The sequence below is a fragment of the Balaenoptera acutorostrata genome, chromosome 1 (assembly GCF_949987535.1).
Source record: "Balaenoptera acutorostrata chromosome 1, mBalAcu1.1, whole genome shotgun sequence".
Taxonomy (NCBI): Eukaryota; Metazoa; Chordata; class Mammalia; order Artiodactyla; family Balaenopteridae; genus Balaenoptera; species Balaenoptera acutorostrata.
In genome coordinates, this window is record NC_080064.1 from 134,602,679 (window position 1) to 134,623,923 (window position 21,245).

At 38.0% G+C, this 21,245-nt stretch overlaps 1 protein-coding gene across 4 annotated transcripts in view; it reads left to right on the top strand.

The window, feature by feature from the left end:
- The window catches only part of RABGAP1L (RAB GTPase activating protein 1 like), a 706,627-nt gene that overhangs the window by 138,456 nt on the left and 546,926 nt on the right, over nucleotides 1-21,245 (top strand). For all 4 annotated transcript variants that reach the window (XM_057545595.1, XM_057545598.1, XM_057545602.1 and 1 more), the window contains exon 11: nucleotides 15,149-15,290. In XM_057545595.1, coding sequence (XP_057401578.1) covers nucleotides 15,149-15,290 — 142 coding nt within the window. The remainder of the gene's footprint in view (nucleotides 1-15,148; nucleotides 15,291-21,245) is intronic.

The window sequence follows — 21,245 nt, forward strand, 5'->3', positions numbered from 1 at the left end:
AGCAACAATGATTGCAATTACCAAACATGAAACACACTTATACTATGTCATAACATTGACATTCAGTCCAGTAATCCTCCACTGTAACAGCTCCTTTACTTTGCAGTGAGAATTGATTTGTATATTCTTTTCCTCTGAGTCCTTGTGGGATTTTTTTTTTTTTTTAATTCAGACAGAAAGTCACAAAAATTATACTCATCCTCATCAGTTCACTCAGTCCCATGTAATTAATTTCTTTTTTTTCATCTTGATCTTTTGTTAGCACTTTTATGAGTTCATCAGTTTTTCATTAGAGTTCTGAAAATGCTTATTCATTCAGTTCAGCAGTACAGTCAGTTACCAGAAACCTGTACTTGTCAGAGTCTTTTCCATGAATTTCTTGAAGATGAAACTCTTTTATAGGAACATATTTGCAAAATCATCAGAGTACACCCAGAACTGTCTGTAAATGACAAAAGACTTAAAAATGACCATGGTTAAAGATTTGATGAAAGTTCATAATAATGCAGTTGACAAGAAAATTAGTTATTTCTGAGATATACATTTTAAAGTAATAACTAGGATTATTACTTATAACATTATACCAGAACATATAAGATTTTTAGACGTTTCCTGTAATGTCTGAAACATTTATATTAACATATTTCCATACATATTTCCATACAAATACAAATATAAGATTTTTAGAAATTTCATGTAATGTCTGAAACATTTATATTAACATATTTCCATACATATTTCCATACAAATACAAATATAAGATTTTTAGAAATTTCATGTAATGTCTGAAACATTTATATTAACATATTTCCATACATATTTCCATACAAATACAAATATAAGATTTTTAGAAATTTCATGTAATATCTGAAACATTTATATTAACATATTTCCATACATATTTCCATACAAATACAAATATAAGATTTTTAGAAATTTCATGTAATGTCTGAAACATTTATATTAACATATTTCCATACATATTTCCATACAAATACAAATATAAGATTTTTAGAAATTTCATGTAATGTCTGAAACATTTATATTAACATATCTCCATACATATTTCCATACAAATACAAATATAAGATTTTTAGAAATTTCATGTAATGTCTGAAACATTTATATTAACATATCTCCATACATATTTCCATACAAATACAAATATAAGATTTTTAGAAATTTCATGTAATGTCTGAAACATTTATATTAACATATCTCCATACATATTTCCATACAAATACAAATATAAGATTTTTAGAAATTTCATGTAATGTCTGAAACATTTATATTAACATATTTCCATACATATTTCCATACAAATACAAATATAAGATTTTTAGAAATTTCATGTACTGTCTGAAACATTTATATTAACATATTTCCATACATATTTCCATACAAATACAAATATAAGATTTTTAGAAATTTCATGTAATGTCTGAAACATTTATATTAACATATTTCCATACAAATAACCCAATGAAAGTTTAGTATTAGTTGTTTTGTTTGTTTTTTTATACTGCAGGTTCTTATTAGGCATCAGTTTTATACACATCAGTGTATACATGTCAATCCCAATCGCCCAATTCAGCACATCACCATCCCCACCTCATCGTAGTTTTCCCCCCTTGGTGTCCATATGTCCATTCTCTACATCTGTGTCTCAACTTCTGCCCTGCAAACTGGCTCATCTGTACCATTTTTCTACGTTCCACATACATGCATTAACATACGATATTTGTTTTTCTCTTTCTGACTTACTTCACTCTGTATGACAGTCTCTAGATCCATCCACTTCTCAACAAGTGATTTCTTGATAATGGGTGTGTTCCTTATCTTCTCCTAGTGTCTAAACTCTTCTCCATGGCTGGACCCCCAAATAATGTTCCTTTACGTGCTAAGGGGTATCTAGAGAGTGGGCTAGGTTTAATAACGACCCTAACCCTAACGCATACCCTAACCCTAACCCCTACCCTAACCCTAACACGTACCCTAATCCGAACCCGTACCCTAAACCGAGCCCTGACCATAACACTAACCCTAACCCTAACCCTAACCCTAACCCATACCCTACGCCCTACCCGAACCCCTCCCCGAACACGTACCCTAAGCCGTACCCTAACACTCACCCTAACCCTAACCCTAACCCTAAGCTACCCTGGACTGCTTCTGCCTCCAATAGATTTCCTAAGCACTAGTGTTTTAAGGAACAGGTTAAAAAGAGAATCCTAATGTTATTTCTTTATAATGGGTGTGATCTTTATCTTATCCTAGTGTCTAAACTCTTCTCCATGGCTGGACCCCCAAATAATATTCCTTTACGTGCTAAGGGGTATCTAGAGAGTGGGATAGGTTTAATAACTACCCTCACCCTAACGCGTACCCTAACCCTAACCCCTACCCTAACCCTAACGCGTACCCTAATCCTAACCCGTAACTTAAACCGAGCCCTAACCCTAACACTAATCCTAACCCTAACCCTAACACATACCCTACGCCCTGCCCGAACCCCTCCCCGAACCCGTACCCTAAGCCGTACCCTAACCCTCACCCTAACCCTAACCCTAACCCTAAGCTACCCTTGACTGCTTCTGCCTCCAATAGATTTCCTAAGCACTAGTGTTTTAAGGAACAGGTTAAAAAGAGAATCCTAATGTGCTTTCTTGATAATGGGTGTGTTCCTTATCTTCTCCTAGAGTCTAAACTCTTCTCCATGGCTGGACCCCCAAATAATATTCCTTTACGTGCTAAGGGGTATCTAGAGAGTGGGATAGGTTTAATAACGACCCTCACCCTAACGCGTACCCTAACCCTAACCCCTACCCTAACCCTAACGCGTACCCTAATCCTAAACCGTACCCTAAACCGAGCCCTAACCCTAACACTAACACGAACCCTAACCCTAACCCATAACTTACGCCATACCCGAACCCCTCCCCGAACCCGTACCCTAAGCCGTACCCTAACCCTCACCCTAACCCTAACCCTAGCCCTAACCCTAAGCTACCCTTGATTGCTTCTGCCTCCAAAAGATTTCCTAAGCATTGGTGTTTTAAGGAACAGGTTAAAAAGAGAATCCTAATGTTATTTCTTTATAATGGGTGTGATCTTTATCTTATCCTAGTGTCTAAACTCTTCTCCGTGGCTGGACCCCCAAATAATATTCCTTTACGTGCTAAGGGGTATCTAGAGAGTGGGATAGGTTTAAAAACTACCCTCACCCTAACGCGTACCCTAACCCTAACCCCTACCCTAACCCTAACGCGTACCCTAATCCTAACCCGTACCTTAAACCGAGCCCTAACCCTAACACTAACCCTAACCCTAACCCTAACTCATACCCTACGCCCTACCCGAACCCCTCCCCGAACCCGTACCCTAAGCCGTACCCTAAGCCGTACCCTAACCCTCACCCTAACCCTAATCCTAACCCTAAGCTACCCTTGACTGCTTCTGCCTCCAATAGATTTCCTAAGCACTAGTGTTTTAAGGAACAGGTTAAAAAGAGAATCCTAATGTAATTTCTTGACAATGGGTGTGTTCCTTACCTTCTCCTAATGTCTAAACTCTTCTCCATGGCTGGACCCCCTAATAATATTTCTTTACGTGCTAAGGGGTATCTAGAGAGTGGGATAGGTTTAATAAGGACCCTAACCCTAACACGTACCCTAACCCTAACCCCTACCCTAACCCTAACGCGTACCCTAATCCTAACCCATACTTTAAACCGAGCCCTAACCCTAACCCTAACCCTAACCCATACACTATGCCGTACCCGAACACCTCCCCGAACCCGTACCCTAAGCCGTACCCTAACCCTCACCCTAACCCTAACCCTAACCCTAAGCTACCCTTGACAGCCTCTGCCTCCAATAGATTTCCTAAGCACTAGTGTTTTAAGAAACAGGTTAAAAAGAGAATCCTAATGTGATTTCATGATAACGGGTGTGTTCCTTATCTTCTCCTAGTGTCTAAACTCTTCTCCATGGCTGGACCCCCAAATAATGTTCCTTTACGTGCTAAGGGGTATCTAGGGAGTGGGCTAGGTTTAATAATGACCCTAACCCTAACGCATACCCTAACCCTAACCCCTACCCTAACCCTAACGCGTACCCTAATCCGGACCTGTACCCTAAACCGAGCCCTAAACATAACACTAACCCTAACCCTAACCCTAACCCTAACCCATACCCTACGCCCTACCCAAACCCCTCCCCGAACCCGTACCCTAAGCCGTACCCTAACCCTCACCCTAACCCTAACCCTAACCCTACGCTACCCTTGAATGCTTCTGCCTCCAATAGATTTCCTAAGCACTAGTGTTTTAAGGAACAGGTTAAAAAGAGAATCCTAATGTGCTTTCTTGATAATGGGTGTGTTCCTTATCTTCTCCTAGAGTCTAAACTCTTCTCCATGGCTGGACCCCCAAATAATATTCCTTTACGTGCTAAGGGGTATCTAGAGAGTGGGATAGGTTTAATAACTACCCTCACCCTAACGCGTACCCTAACCCTAACCCCTACCCTAACCCTAACGCGTACCCTAATCCTAAACCGTACCCTAAACCGAGCCCTAACCCTAACACTAACACTAACCCTAACACATACCCTACGCCCTACCCGAACCCCTCCCCGAACCCGTACCCTAAGCCGTACCCTAACCCTCACCCTAACCCTAACCCTAACCCTAAGCTACCCTTGACTGCTTCTGCCTCCAATAGATTTCCTAAGCACTAGTGTTTTTTTGTTTTTTTTTTGTTTTTTTTTTTCACACACACACACTGTATTTTATTTTTACAAGAGATAAATAGACTGACACCAAGCATTGTACATGGATGACCACAACAAAAGCAACAATGATTGCAATTACCAAACATGAAACACACTCATACTATGTCATAATATTGACATTCAGTCCAGTAATCCTCCACTGTAACAGCTCCTTTACTTTGCAGTGAAAATTGATTTGTATATTCTTTGCCTCTGAGTCCTTGTGGGATTTTTTTTTTTTAATTCAGACAGAAAGTCACAAAAATTATACTCATCCTCATCAGTTCACTCAGTCCCATGTAATTAATTTTTTTTTTCATCTTGATCTTTTGTTAGCACTTTTATGAGTTCATCAGTTTTTCATTAGAGTTCTGAAAATGCTTATTCATTCAGTTCAGCAGTACAGTCAGTTACCAGAAACCTGTACTTGTCAGAGTCTTTTCCATGAATTTCTTGAAGATGAAACCCTTTTATAGGAACATACTTGCAAAATCATCAGAGTACACCCAGAACTGTCTGTAAATGACAAAAGACTTAAAAATGACCATGGTTAAAGATTTGATGAAAGTTCATAATAATGCAGTTGACAAGAAAATTAGTTATTTCTGAGATATACATTTTAAAGTAATAACTAGGATTATTACTTATAACCTTATACCAGAACATATAAGATTTTTAGAAGTTTCCTGTAATGTCTGAAACATTTATATTAACATATTTCCATACATATTTCCATACAAATACAAATATAAGATTTTTAGAAATTTCATGTAATGTCTGAAACATTTATATTAACATATTTCCATACATATTTCCATACAAATACAAATATAAGATTTTTAGAAATTTCATGTAATGTCTGAAACATTTATATTAACATATTTCCATACAAATAACCCAATGAAAGTTTAGTATTAGTTGTTTTGTTTGTTTTTTTATACTGCAGGTTCTTATTAGGCATCAGTTTTATACACATCAGTGTATACATGTCAATCCCAATCGCCCAATTCAGCACACCACCATCCCCACCTCACCGCAGTTTTCCCCCCTTGGTGTCCATATGTCCATTCTCTACATCTGTGTCTCAACTTCTGCCCTGCAAACTGGCTCATCTGTACCATTTTTCTAGGTTCCACATACATGCATTAATATACGATATTTGTTTTTCTCTTTCTGACTTACTTCACTCTGTATGACAGTCTCTAGATCCATCCATGTCTCAACAAATGACTCAATTTCGTTCCTTTTTATGGCTGAGTAATATTCCATTGTATATATGTACCACTTCTTCTTTATCCATTCGTCTGTTGATGGGCATTTAGGTTGCTTCCATGACCTGGCTATTGTAAATAGTGCTGCAATGAACATTCGGGTGCATGTGTCTTTTTGAATTACGGTTTTCTCTGGGTATATGCCCAGTAGTGGGATTGCTGGGTCATATGGTAATTCTATTTTTAGTTTTTTTTTTTTTTTTTTTTTTTTATAGGAATGATTTCCCTTCTTTTTTTTTTTTTAATTAATTAATTTATTTTTGGCTGTGTTGTGTCTTCGTTTCTGTGCAAGGGCTTCTTCCAGTTGCAGTGAGCGGGGGCCACTCTTCATCGCGGTGCGCGGGCCTCTCACTGTCGCAGCCTCTCCCGTTGCGGAGCACAGGCTCCAGACGCGCAGGCTCAGTAGTTGTGGCTCACGGGCCTAGCCGCTCCGCGGCATGTGGGATCTTCCCGGACCGGGGTATGAACCCGCGTCCCCTGCACTAGCAGGCGGACTCCCAACCACTGCGCCACCAGGGAAGCCCTATTTTTAGTTTTTTAAGGAACCTCCATATTGTTCTCCATAGTGGCTGTATCAATTTACATTCCCACCAACAGTGCAAGAGGTTTCCCTTTTCTCCACACCCTCTCCAGCATTTGTTGTTTGTAGATTTTCTGATGATGCCCATTCCAACAGGAGTGAGGTGATACCTCATTGTAGTTTTGATTTGCATTTCTCTAATAATTAGTGATGTTGAGCATCTTTTCATGTGCTTCGTGGCTGTCTGTATGTCTTCTTCGGAGAAATGTCTATTTAGGTCTTCTGCCCATCTTTGGATTGGGGTGTTTGTTTCTTTGATATTGAGCTGAATGAGCTGTTTATATATTTTGGAGATTAATCCTTTGTCCGTTGATTCATTTGCAAATATTTTCTCCCATTCTGAGGGTTGTCTTTTCGTCTTGTTTATGGTTTCCTTTGCTGTGCAAAAGCTTTGAAGTTTCATTAGGTCCCACTTGTTTATTTTTGTTTTTATTTCCATTACTCTAGGAGGTGGATCAAAAAAGATCTTGCTGTGATTTATGTCAAAGAGTGTTCTTCCTATGTTTTCCTCTAAGAGTTTTATAGTGTCCAGTCTTATATTTAGGTCTCTAATCCATTTTGAGTTTATTTTTGTGTATGGTGTTAGGGAGTATTCTAATTTCATTCTTTTACATGTAGCTGTCCAGTTTTCCCAGCACCACTTACTGAAGAGACTGTCTTTTCTCCATTGTATATCTTTGCCTCCTTTGTCATAGATTAGTTGACCATAGGTGCGTGGGTTAATCTCTGGGCTTTCTATCTTGTTCCATTGATCTATGTTTCTGTTTTTGTGCCAATACCATATTGTCTTGATTACTGTAGCTTTGTAGTATAGTCTGAAGTCAGGGAGTCTGATTCCTCCAGCTCCATTTTTTTGCCTCAAGACTGCTTTGGCTATTTGGGGTCTTTTGTGTCTCCATACAAATTTTAAGATGATTTGTTCTAGCTCCGTAAAAAATGCCATTGGTAGTTTGATAGGGATTGCATTGAATCTGTAGATTGCTCTGGGTAGTATACTCATTTTCACAATGTTGATTCTTCCAATCCAAGAACATGGTATATCTCTCCATCTGTTGGTATCATCTTTAATTTCTTTCATCAGTGTCTTATAGTTTTCTGCATACAGGTCTTTCGTCTCCCTAGGTAGGTTTATTCCTAGGTATTTTATTCTTTTTGTTGCAATGGTAAATGGGAGTGTTTCCATAATTTCTCTTTCAGATTTTTCATCATTAGTGTATAGGAATGCAAGAGATTTCTGTGCATTAATTTTGTAACCTGCAACTTTACCATATTCATTAATTAGCTCCAGCAGTTTTCTGGTGGCAGTTTTAGGATTCTCTATGTATAGTATCATGTCATCCGCAAACAGTGACAGTTTTACTTCTTCTTTTCCAATTTGTATTCCTTTTATTTCTTTTTCTTCTCTGATTGCCGTGGCTAGGACTTCCAGAACTATGTTGAATAATAGTGGTGAGAGTGGACATCCTTGTCTCGTTCCTGATCTTAGAGGAAATGCTTTCAGTTTTTCACCATTGAGAATGATGTTTGCTGTAGGTTTGTCATATATGGCCTTTATTATGTTGAGGTAGGTTCCCTCTATGCCCACTTTCTGGAGAGTTTTTATCAGAAATGGGTGTTGAATTTTGTCAAAAGCTTTTTCTGCATCTATTGAGATGATCATATGGTTTTTATTCTTCAATTTGTTAATATGGTGTATCACATTGATTGATTTGCGTATATTGAAGAATCCTTGCATCCCTGGGATAAATCCCACTTGATCGTGGTGTATGATCCTTTTAATGTGTTGTTGGATTCTGTTTGCTAGTATTTTGTTGAGGATTTTTGCATCTATATTCATCAGTGATATTGGTCTGTAATTTTCTTTTTTTGTAGTGTCTTTGTCTGGTTTTGGTATCAGGGTGATGGTGGCCTCATAGAATGAGTTTGGGAGTGTTCCTTCCTCTGCAATTTTTTGGAAGAGTTTGAGAAGGATGGGTGTTAGCTCTTCTCTAAATGTTTGATAGAATTCACCTGTGAAGCCATCTGGTCCTGGACTTTTGTTTGTTGGAAGATTTTTAATCACAGTTTCAATTTCATTACTTGTGATTGGTCTGTTCATATTTTCTGTTTTTTCCTGATTCAGTCTTGGAAGGTTATACCTTTCTAAGAATTTGTCCATTTCTTCCAGGTTGTCCATTTTATTGGCATAAAGTTGCTTGTAGTAGTCTCTTAGGATGTTTTGTATTTCTGCGGTGTCTGTTGTAACTTCTCCTTTTTCATTTCTGATTTTATTGATTTGAGTCCTCTCCCTCTTTTTCTTGATGAGTCTGGCTAATGGCTTATCAATTTTGTTTATCTTCTCAAAGAACCAACTTTTAGTTTTATTGATCTTTGCTATTGTTTTCTTTGTTTCTATTTCATTTATTTCTGCTCTGATCTTTATGATTTCTTTCCTTCTGCTAACTTTGGGTTTTCTTTGTTCTTCTTTCTCTAGTTTCTTTAGGTGTAAGGTTAGATTGTTTACTTGAGATTTTTCTTGTTTCTTTAGGTAGGCTTGTATAGCTATAAACTTCCCTCTTAGAACCGCTTTTGCTGCATCCCATAGGTTTTGGGTCGTCGTGTTTTCATTGTCATTTGTCTCTAGGTATTTTTTTATTTCCTGTTTGATTTCTTCAGTGATCTCTTGGTTATTTAGTAACGTATTGTTTAGCCTCCATGTGTTTGTCTTTTTTACGTTTTTTTCCCTGTAATTCATTTCTAATCTCATAGCGTTGTGGTCAGAAAAGATGCTTGATATGATTTCAATTTTCTTAAATTTACTGAGGCTTGATTTGTGACCCAAGATGTGATCTATCCTGGAGAATGTTCCGTGTGCACTTGAGAAGAACGTGTAATCTGCCGTTTTTGGATGGAATGTCCTATATATATCAATTAAATCTATCTGGTCTATTGTGTCATTTAAAGCTTCTGTTTCCTTATTTATTTTCATTTTGGATGATCTGTCCATTGGTGTAAGTGAGGTGTTAAAGTCCCCCACTATTATTGTGTTACTGTCGATTTCCTCTTTTATAGCTGTTAGCAGTTGCCTTATGTATTGAGGTGCTCCTATGTTGGGTGCATATATATTTATAATTGTTATATCTTCTTCTTGGATTGAACCCTGGATCATTATGTAGTGTCCTTCCTTGTCTCTTGTAACATTCTTTATTTTCAAGTCTATTTTATCTGATATGAGTATAGCTACTCCAGCTTTCTTTTGATTTCCATTTGCATGGAATATCTTTTTCCATCCCCTCACTTTCAGTCTGTATGTGTCCCTAGGTCTGAAGTGGGTCTCTTGTAGACAGCATATATATGGGTCTTGTTTTTGTATCCATTCAGCCAGTCTATGTCTTTTGGTTGGGGCATTTAATCCATTCACGTTTAAGGTAATTATTGATATGTATGTTCCTATGACCATTTTCTTCATTGTTTTGGGTTTGTTTTTGTAGGTCCTTTTCTTCTCTTGTGTTTCCCACTTAGAGAAGTTCCTTTAGCATTTGTTGTAGAGCTGGTTTGGTGGTGCTGAATTCTCTTAGCTTTTGCTTGTCTGTAAAGCTTTTAATTTCTCCATCGAATCTGAATGAGATCCTTGCCAGGTAGAGTAATCTTGGTTGTAGGTTCTTCCCTTTCATCACTTTAAGTATATCATGCCACTCCCTTCTGGCTTGCAGAGTTTCTGCTGAGAAATCAGCTGTTAACCTTATGGGAGTTCCCTTGTATGTTATTTGTCGTTTTTCCCTTGCTGCTTTCAATAATTTTTCTTTGTCTTTAATTTTTGCCACTTTGATTACTATGTGTCTCGGCGTGTTTCTCCTTGGGTTTATTCTGTATGGGACTCTCTGCGCTTCCTGGACTTGGGTGGCTATTTCCTTTCCCATGTTAGGGAAGTTTTCGACTATAATCTCTTCAAATATTTTCTCTGGTCCTTTCTCTCTCTCTTCTCCTTCTGGGACCCCTATAATGCGAATGTTGTTGCGTTTAATGTTGTCCCAGAGGTCTCTTAGGCTGTCTTCATTTCTTTTCATTCTTTTTTCTTTAGTCTGTTCCGCAGCAGTGAATTCCACCATTCTGTCTTCCAGGTCACTTATCCGTTCTTCTGCCTCCGTTATTCTGCTATTGATTCCTTCTAGTGTAGTTTTCATTTCAGTTATTGTATTGGTCATCTCTGTTTGTTTGTTCTTTAATTCTTCTAGGTCTTTGTTAATGATTTCTTGCATCTTCTCAATCTTTGCCTCCATTCTTATTCCGAGGTCCTGGATCATCTTCACTATCATTATTCTGAATTCTTTTTCTGGAAGGTTGCCTATCTCCACTTCATTTAGTTGTTTTTCTGGGGTTTTTTCTTGTTCCTTCATCTGGTACATAGCCCTCTGCCTTTTCATCTTTTCTGTCTTTCTGTAACTGTGGTTTTTGGTCCACAGGCTGCAGGATTGTAGTTTTTCTTGCTTCTGTTGTCTGCCCTCTGGTGGTTGAGGCTATCTAAGAGGCTTGATGGGAGGCTCTGGTGGTGGGTAGAGCTGACTGTTGCTGTGGCGGTCAGAGCTCAGTAAAACCTTAATCCACTTGACTGTTGATGGGTTGGGCTGGGTTCCCTCCCTGTTGCTGTGGCGGTCAGAGCTCAGTAAAACCTTAATCCACTTGACTGTTGATGGGTGGGGCTGGGTTCCCTCCCTGTTGGTTGTTTTGCCTGAGGCAACCCAACACTGGAGCCTACCCGTGCTCTTTGGTGGGGTTAATGGCTGACTCTGGGAGGGCTCACGCCAAGGAGAACTTCCCAGGACCTCTGCTGCCAGTGTCCTTATCCCCACGGTGAAACAGAGCCACCACTTGCCTCTGCAGGAGACCCCCCAACACCAGCAGGTACGTCTGGTTCAGTCTCCCCCAGGGTCACTGCTCCTTCCCCTGGGTCCCGATGCACACATTACTTTGTGTGTGCCCTCCAAGAGTGGGGTCTCTGTTTACCCCAGTCCTGTCACAGTCCTGCAATCAATTTCCACTAGACTTCAAAGTCTGATTCTCTAGGAATTCCTCCTCCCGTTGCCGGACCCCCAGGTTGGGAAGCCTGACGTGGGGCTCAGAACCTTCACTCCAGTGGGTGGACTTCTGTGGTATAAGTGTTCGCCAGTCTGTGAGTCACCCACCCAGCAATTATGGGATTTGATTTTACTCTGATTGCGCCCCTCCTACCGTCTCACTGTGGCTTCTCCTCTGTCCTTGGACGTGGGGTATCCTCCTTGGTGAAGTCCAGGGTCTTCCTGTCAATGATTGTCCAGCAGCCAGTTGTGATTCTGGTGCTCTCGCAAGAGGGAGTGAGAGCACGTCCTTCTACTCCGCCATCTTCGTTAATCTCCTGTCTACCATATTGTCTTGATTACTGTGGCTTTGTAGTATAGTCTGAAATCAGGGAGTCTGATTCCTCCAGCTCCCTTTTTTTCCCCTCAAGACTGCTTTGGCTGTTTGGGGTCTTTTGTGTCTTCAAACAAATTTTAAGATTTTTTGTTCTAGTTCTGTAAAACATGCCATTGGTAACTTGATATGGATTGCATTGAATCTGTAGATTGCTTTGGGTAGTATAGTCATTTTCACAATATTGATTCTTCCAATCCAAGAACATGGTATATCTCTCTATCTGTTTGTATCATCTTTAATTTCTTTCATCAGTGTCTTATAGTTTTCTGCATACAGGTCTTTTGTCTCCCTAGGTAGGTTTATTCCTAGGTATTTTATTCTTTTTGTTGCAATGGTAAATGGGAGTGTTTCCTTAATTTCTCTTTCAGATTTTTCATCAATAGTGTATAGGAATGCAAGATATTTCTGTGCATTAATTTTGTATCCTGCAACTTTACCAAATTCGTTAATTAGCTCTAGTAGTTTTCTGGTGGTATCCTTAGGATTCTCTATGTATAGTATCATGTCATCTGCAAACAGTGACAGCTTTACTTCTTCTTTTCTGATTTGGATTCCTTTTATTTCTTTTTCTTCTCTGATTGCCGTGGCTAGGACTTTCAAAACTATGTTCAGTAATAGTGGTGAGAGTGGACATCCTTGTCTTGTTCCTGATCTTAGAGGAAATGGTTTCAATTTTTCACCATTGAGAGTGGTGTTTGCTGTGGGTTTGTCATATATGGCCTTTATTATGTTGAGGTAGGTTCCCTGTATGCCCACTTTCTGGAGAGTTTTTATCATAAATGGGTGTTGAATTTTGTCAAAAGCTTTTTCTGCATCTATTGAGATGATCATATGGTTTTTATTCTTCAGTTTGTTAATATGGTGTAACACATTGATTGATTTGCGTATATTGAAGAATCCTTGCATCCCTGGGATAAATCCCACTTGATCGTGGTGTATGATCCTTTTAATGTGTTGTTGGATTCTGTTTGCTAGTATTTTGTTGAGGATTTTTGCATCTATATTCATGAGTGATATTGATCTGTGATTTTCTTTTTTTGTAGTATCTTTGTCTGGTTTTGGTATCAGGGTGAAGGTGGCCTCATAGAATGCGTTTGGGAGTGTTCCTTTCTCTGCAGTTGTTTGGAAGAGTTTGAGAAGGATGGGTGTTAGCTCTTCTCTAAATGTTTGATAGAATTCACCTGTGAAGCCATCTGGTCCTGGACTTTTGTTTGTTGGAAGATTTTAAATCACAGTTTCAATTTCATTACTTGTGATTGGTCTGTTCATATTTTCTGTTTTTTCCTGGTTCAGTCTTGGAAGGTTATACCTTTCTAAGAATTTGTCCATTTGTTCCAGGTTGTCCATTTTATTGGCATAGAGTTGCTTGTGGTAGTCTCCTAGGATGCTTTGTATTTCTGCGGTGTCTGTTGTAACTTCTCCGTTATCATTTCTAATTTTGTTGTTTTGAGTCCTCCCCCTCTTTTTCTTGAGTCTAGCTAATGGTTTATCAATTTTGTTTAACTTCTCAAAGAACCAGCTTTTAGTTTTATTGATCTTTGCTATTGTTTTCTTTGTTTCTATTTCATTTATTTCTGCTCTGTTCTTTATGATTCCTTTCCTTCTGCTAACTTTGGGTTTTGTTTGTTCTTCTTTCTCTAGTTCCTTTAGGTGTAAAGTTAGATTTATATTATTCTTATTTTGTTTAGAGTCTAGTATGGTGGTATAAACATTGAAATAATAATAATAGTAGTAAAAATTTGTTCCAGGCACTTTGGTTTATGTTCAAAGTATTGTTATATTTAATCTTCTGAATAAGTTTAAGGTGGTTTATTTCCATTTTATTGATATAGATACTGTGACTCAGCAAAGTTAAGTGTTTTGTCCAAGAGCACACTCTTATTAGTAGTGAAATTTGAGTTCAGATTCAGATCTATTTGACTCTAAAATTCATGTTTTACCATTAGTCTAGTCATTCATTCCACTGATATTTGTTGAGTACCTTCTATGTGTCAGATGCCATATTATTTCTGATTGAAAGTCAACATAATCCTTGTGCATATGATGCTTCCTCTCTTCTGGATGAGATAGCCATTGAACAAATAAATATAATAAAAAGAAATATGTGTAATTATATTGTAGTAAGTTCAGTGAAGGAGAAGGACAAGGTATGCTGGGAATCAAAAACATGGAGACTTAGTTTAGATTCTTTGTAAAGTGACATTAAGAGGTAAGGATCCAGGATTGATGGGAGTTAGCAAAGAGTAGGAGGAAAAGCTGTATTGGCAGAGAGAAAAGGATGTCCCCAAGACCTTGAGTGGGGAAAGAATTTAAAATTCCCAGAGCTGAAACAAGGCCAGAGTGGCTGAAATGTAGTAACAGTCTTTGGGTGTGAGATGAGGCTTGAGAGAGAGGCAAGGTCCAATTTATCTATGGCTTTGTAGGCCGTGCTAGGTTGGTTAATTGTCTGTTGCCTTAATTTTTCCTCCTTAACCAAAGGCCATTTAGAATATAAACCATTTTTTTTTTTTTTTTTATAAACCATTTTTAAGGTGAAAAGTATCTACTTCCATGAATTAGCTGAGGGATATAGCTGTTATCTCTTTAACTCAGAGCAAGGTAGTCAGTCCTGAGAATCCTGCATCACTTGCTTATCTGTCTGCCCTGGAATCTGTGGTGTCTCAGGTTTTTCTGATAAAAAAAAAAATTGAGTTTTCTCAAAATGGTTAGTAGGTTTCATTGTATTGGTTAAAATAATACTAAAAGAACCATACATTTAGAATATTATGTGAAGAACAATATACTTCAAAAATTTTTCTCAACTTCAGACATGCTGTAGATCAAACATGACATGCTGCTCTTCATTTTAGCTCTTTTTAATGACCACTGAAAGATACTATCTTTCAATGTTTTCTTCAAATTTCCTTTTTTTAAAAAAAATATTTGTTTATTTGGCTGCGCTGGTTCTTAGTTGCAGCATATGGGATCTAGTTCCCTAACCAGGGATTGAACCTGGGCCCCTTCCATTGGGAGTGTGGAGTCTTAACCACTGGACCGCCAGGGAAGTCCCTCCTTCAAATTTCTAATGTTGAAACATGTGTTTATATCTTTCTCAGTCTGAGGGAAAAGGCCATACCAATGCTGGAGATGCAATATATGAGGTGGTGAGTCTACAGCGAGAGTCTGAGAAGGAGGAACCAATCACTCCTACTAGTGGAGGGGGCCCATTGTCACCCCAGGAGGATGAAGCAGAAGAGGGTAAGAAGTGAAATTTATTCAGTTCCCTCTCTTTACATAGCTGCTTTACTTATAATCCTCAACGATGTGTGTGGTGTGTGTGTGTGTGCACGTGCACATGCACGTGCCTACGGGAGGGATAGAGCGAGGAGTGGTGATTCTCTGTAGTCTCTGCTACTCTTAGACTAGATTCTACTAGATGCAGAAGAGAATTTGGTCTATTTGGTTCCTTGGTTGAATACTCCCCAGTCCCACTTATGCAACTATTTAAATTTGACAGCCTAACTTTGCTGTCTTGCTCCCTATTTTAAGTACTTTTGAAGTGTTTAATGAGAAATTTCAAATTCTCTCAAGTGTTTTTAGAATTTCAGTGATATGTCATGTCCTACTCCTCATTTGACATTCAGTTCTGACTTTTTTTTTGTTGTTGCCTTTTCAGTTACCATTCACTTTTTTGAAATACTAGCTGGTATCTGCTCTGTTTACTACTTGAATGCTGCTGAGAGATGCTAACCAACCTCACGAGAGTCACACTTCATTTGGCTCTGTGCTCAGTACTTTTTATAGAAATTAGAGCTAAATGACAGATCTTTACTTTTAACCTTTATATTATCTGCTTACAGGGTAGGGTTTATTAAAAGAAAATTTCTTAATTTATGTTATCTTTGAAAAGGGCATTTTAGAATTCTCAGTCTTTCTCTCTATGAAACCATTCCTTTCTTTGATTGCCATAAAAATAAGTTATCTTTAGCTAATATTTGTTGAATGCTTAGTATGCTAGACATTATTCTGAGTGTTTTCATTTAAAAAATTTATGAAGGTATAAATTACATACAATAGAATGTACATGTTTTAAGTGTTTGGTTCATCAAATTTTGACAAATGGATATACATCTGTATAACTACCACAAGAATCATGACATAAAACATTTCCATTAACCACCCCTCCCTCCACCCTCCCCCCTGGCCAAATTTCCCTCATGCCCCTTTACAGTCCATCTTTTCCCCTCACTTGTGGTCTTTGTCAATCACTGATCTGTGTTCTGTCACCATGTTTTGCCTTTTCTACAATTTCATATAAAATGAATCATATAGTACAGGCTTTTGTATTGATATATAGCATCTTTCACATAGCGTAATACTTTTGAGATTTATATATGTTGTATCAATAGGTGGTTCCTTTTTATTGTTAGTAGTAATCTGTTGTAAAGATATGCCACAATTTGTTTACCTATCAATTCACCAGTTAATGGACCTTTTAGTTGTTTTTAGCTATTGGCTATTAGGAATAGAGCTGCTATGAACATTTGAGTATGAGTCTTTGGTGAATATGTGCTTTCATTTCTCTTGGGTAAACACCTAGGAGTGGAATGGCTATGTCTTACAGTAAGTGTATGTTGATAACTTTGTAGGAAACAACTGAGCTGTTTTTCGAAGTAGCTGTGCCATTTTCCTTCCTGATGAGTCAGTTGCTTTGTATCCTTATCAACATTCAGCACTGTCAGTTTTTAAAATTTTAGCCATTCTAGAGGGTGTATCATCGTATCTTGTGATATTAAGTTGAATTTCTCTAATGACTAATGCTGTCGTGCATCTTTTTCTATGGTATTTGCCATCTGTTTATCTTCTTGGTCAAGACTCTATTCAAATCTGTTTCCCATTTTAAAATTGGGTTATTTGTCTCCTTGTTGATTTTTAAGATTTCTTTATATACGTTGGCAAAGGTCCTTTATTGGATATGGTTTGCAAATATTTTCTCCCTCTCTGTAGTTTGCCTTTTCATTTTCTGAACAATATCTTCTTTTTTTTTTAACATCTTTATTGGAGTATAATTGCTTTACAATGGTGTGTTAGTTTCTGCTTTATAACAAAGTGAATCAGCTATACTTACACATATATCCCCATATCTCTTCCCTCTTGTGCCTCCCTCCCACCCTCCCGATCCCACCCCTCTAGGTGGTCACAAAGCATGGAGCTGATCTCCCTGTGCTATGCGGCTGCTTCCCACTAGCTATCTATTTTACATTTGGTAGTATATGTAAGTCCATGCCACTCTCTCACTTCATCCCAGCTTACCCTTCCTGCTCCCTGTGTCCTCAAGTCCATTCTCTATGTCTAAGTCTTTATTCCCGTCCTGCCGCTAGGTTCTTCATAACCACTTTTTTTTTTTTTTTGGTTCCATATATATGTGTTAGCATATGGTATTTGTTTTTCTCATTCTGACTTACTTCACTCTGTATGACAGACTCTAGGTCCATCCACCTCACTCCCAGCAATCCCACTACTGGGCATATACCCTGAGAAAACCGTAATTCAAAAAGAGTCATGTACCACAATGTTCACTGCAGCTCTATTTACAATAACCAGGACATGGAAGCAACCTAAGTGTCCATCGACAGATGAATGGATAAAGAAGATGTGGCACATATATACAATGGAATATTACTCAGCCATAAAAAGAAATGAACAGTGTCTTTTGAGAAACAAAAGTTTAATTTTTGTGAAGTCTAATTTGTCTTTTTTTTTTTGGCTGTGCCATGCAGCTTGAGAGATCTTAGTTCCCTGACCCGGGATCGAACCTGGGCCCCCTGCAGTGGAAGCATGGAGTCCTAACCACTGGACCGCCAGGGAATTCCCTGTCAGTTTTTTTCCTTAATGATTTGTCTGTGATCTATTTAAATTTTTACATGTGGTTGGAAGTAATTTTTTTTTTGACTTAAAAAACATTTATTATCTCATGGTTTCTGTGGGTCAGGAATTAGGCTTGTCTGGTCAATTCTGGCTAAGAGTTTCTTAGGAAGAGTCGGATATTATCTGGGGGATATAGTTATCCAAAGACTTCATTGGGTGGGATTGAAAACTTGGAGGAGCTTCCAAGGGGCTGATTCACATGGCTGCCAAAATGATGCTGGCGGTTGGCAAGAAACTTCACTTCCTCTCCACATAGGCCTCCCCATGGTTCTGGTTGGGTGTCCTTATGGTATGATGGTTAGCTTTCCCCAGATGGCAATCCCTGAAACCAAGGTGGAAGTTGCAGTGCCTTTTATGTCCTAGCCTTGGAGTCACAGAACATCACTTCCTTAGTATTCTAGTGATCACAGAGTTCAGCCCTCACTTCCATTGTGTGACTCCATTATATTTTGTATGACTTCGGGAACACTGTTGTCATCTCTATCCCAGCCAACATGAAGAGGAAAAGACCAGAGATCACATGAAGGAGAATTTTGGGCCAGACGTAGAAGCTGTGCACATTCTTTTCTGCTAAACAAGAACCACAGGGGTGGTTGGGGAATATAATTGAGCTGTGTGCTCAGGAAGAAGAATAAATAGGTGTGACAAGTATCTACCAGAAAGTTACTTGAACACAAGATTTCAGGTAATGTCTTGCAAAAATGCCATTTCCTTTAGAAATGAAAAAATATATGGAGCTAGAATTGGGAAAGAAGAAAAATGATAGAATGACTCAGCCCTACTCAGTAAAAATATACAATTTAGTATCACATAATTATGCCTTTTATTCTAATTTAGTAAATAAAAATTCCTCACTTCTATCCACTAACTTAAAAGAAGGATAACTAACTAAAATGGATTAAATATCTGCTTTGTGTATATAATGTATTTGATATTTAATAGACCTAGTTTCATATTTTACTCACATTAGTCCTGAGAAATGACGATTATCATCTTTATATTACATGTGAGGAAATAGACTAAAAAATTTTTAAGTAAATTATTCGAGGTCATAGGGCTAAAAAAGTATAATCTACAGAATTCAAACCTATGGCAGTCTTACCCTAAAGCACATGAATTTTCATGACACACAAAATCAAAGTACAGGCATACCTTGGAGGTATTGTGGGTTCTGTTCCAGACCACTGCAATAAAGCAAATATCATAATAAAGTGAGCCACATGAATTTTTTGGTTTCCCAGTGCATATAAAAGTTATGTTTACACTACACTGTAGTCTATTAAGTGTGCAATAGCGTTATAGCTAAAAACAGTATACATACCTTAATTAAAAAATACTTTTTTGCTAAAAAATGCTAACCATCATCTGAGCCTTCAGCAAGTTGTAATCTTTTTGCAATAGTAACATCAAATCATTGATCACAGATCACCAATGTAATAATAATGAAAAAGTTTGAAATATTGTGAGAATTACCAAAATGTGACACAGGGACTTGAAGTGAGCAAATGCTATTGGAAAAATGCTGCCGATAGACTTGCTGGACCCAGGATTGCCACTAACCTTCAATTTGTAAAGTTCACAATGTGTGCCAAGAGCAGTAAAGCAAAGACCAATAAAATGAGGCATGCCTGTATTCTTCTTTAAACCACTGAATTGTAACTCTCCTTCTAATTGCTTAAAAGGTAGTATTTTTAGTATTCCCTTTACAGACAAGATATTGTAGATCTTACATTTTCTAGATCATATTTTACATCTGTCTAAAATCATGACCTTTGGATAGAAGGATGTAATGCAATATAATATGAAAATATAACATGAGACCTATTTTCCAAATAGCATTGTTTTATGTGAAAGCATTTTGAAGAGTGATTTCAAGCATGCAGACAAACTGGTGCATTAAAAAGAAAAAGAACTTTAGATATAGAATATTTTAAATACGTCAGCTAGAAGTCACACATACTTCTTTAAATGACAGGTTGTAGAAAATCTATTGGAAGCCAAAATATTCTCTTCAAAAGAAGTCTTTCAGACACAGAAGCACACCATTAGTTTATTTACCATGCATTTTGTCGGACATATTACTCAGTGCCATTCAAGTCTTGGAAAGGTATTTTTTGATCCAGTGAAAATTACTTTAGGGTTGATGAGATTTGAAAGTTGTATAGATGTGTACTTAAAGGGAAGAACCATTTACTTATGGAAAGTAACATTACTAGAAAACGGATACATTTAGAAGTAAATGGCAAACCAAATGATCCCAGTGTTGGTTTGTTATTAATCAGCAAAATATTTAGGAACATTCACTGCCAGAATCTTAAAATCATGTAGGAAGTATTGGATAGGCCATCATTTTCCAGTCTTGGCAGAGAGCTAAATTGGGCTCACGCTTCATTTCTTTTTTTCTTTTTAATAGATCTTTATTGGAGTATAATTGCTTCACAGTACCGTGTTAGTTTCTGTTGCACAACAAAGCGAATCAGCCATAGGCATACACGTGTCCCCATACCCCCTCCCTCTTGAGCCTCCCTCCCACCCTCCCTCTCCCACCCCTCCAGGTGGTCACAAAGCACCAAGCCCATCTCCCTGTGCTATGCTGTCAAGCTTCATTTCTGACATAGCCATTTTGACAAAGTTCTTTTGACACAGTTGTGTCAAAATGACTACCTCAAAATGTAAGGAATGAGGGGGTAAAAGAGATTTGCGACTATTCCTGAGGTTAAAGCAGTGGGGCTTGTAACTTAAATTGGATGTCATGGGCAGCAGAAGAGAAGGGAGGAGAAAGAATCATAGATTCAATCTAGGTTTAGCTGAGGTGACTGGATGATGTGGATGCCAACAATTGGAATAGGGAACCCCTGGGAAGAGTCGGCTTGGGGGTGGGGGTAAGATTCATTCAGTTTCAGACACTCATGAATTTGAACTCACTGTGGAACATTAAAGTGGAACTACTTTTCAGTTATTAGAAATAGTCTTAAATTGTGAGAGAAGTTTTACAACTGGAGGTAAAGGTTTGAGAGTCATCAGTGTGAAGCAGTGATAATGGCTGAAATTTCCTTGGGAGAAATGTGGGGTGGGGGTTTAGAAGTAGAGTTTAAGAGATCCTTTAAGTGCAGCTAAAGGACTTATCTGCAGAAAAATGATCAGAACAATATGAGGAGAGCTAAGACAATGGAGTCATAGACTAAGGAGTGGAGATTCAGAAGGAAGGAGTGATGTGCAGTACTGACAAATGGAACAAGAGTTTCAGTACGATAAGGACCAAAAATTGTTAATTGGATTTGGTAA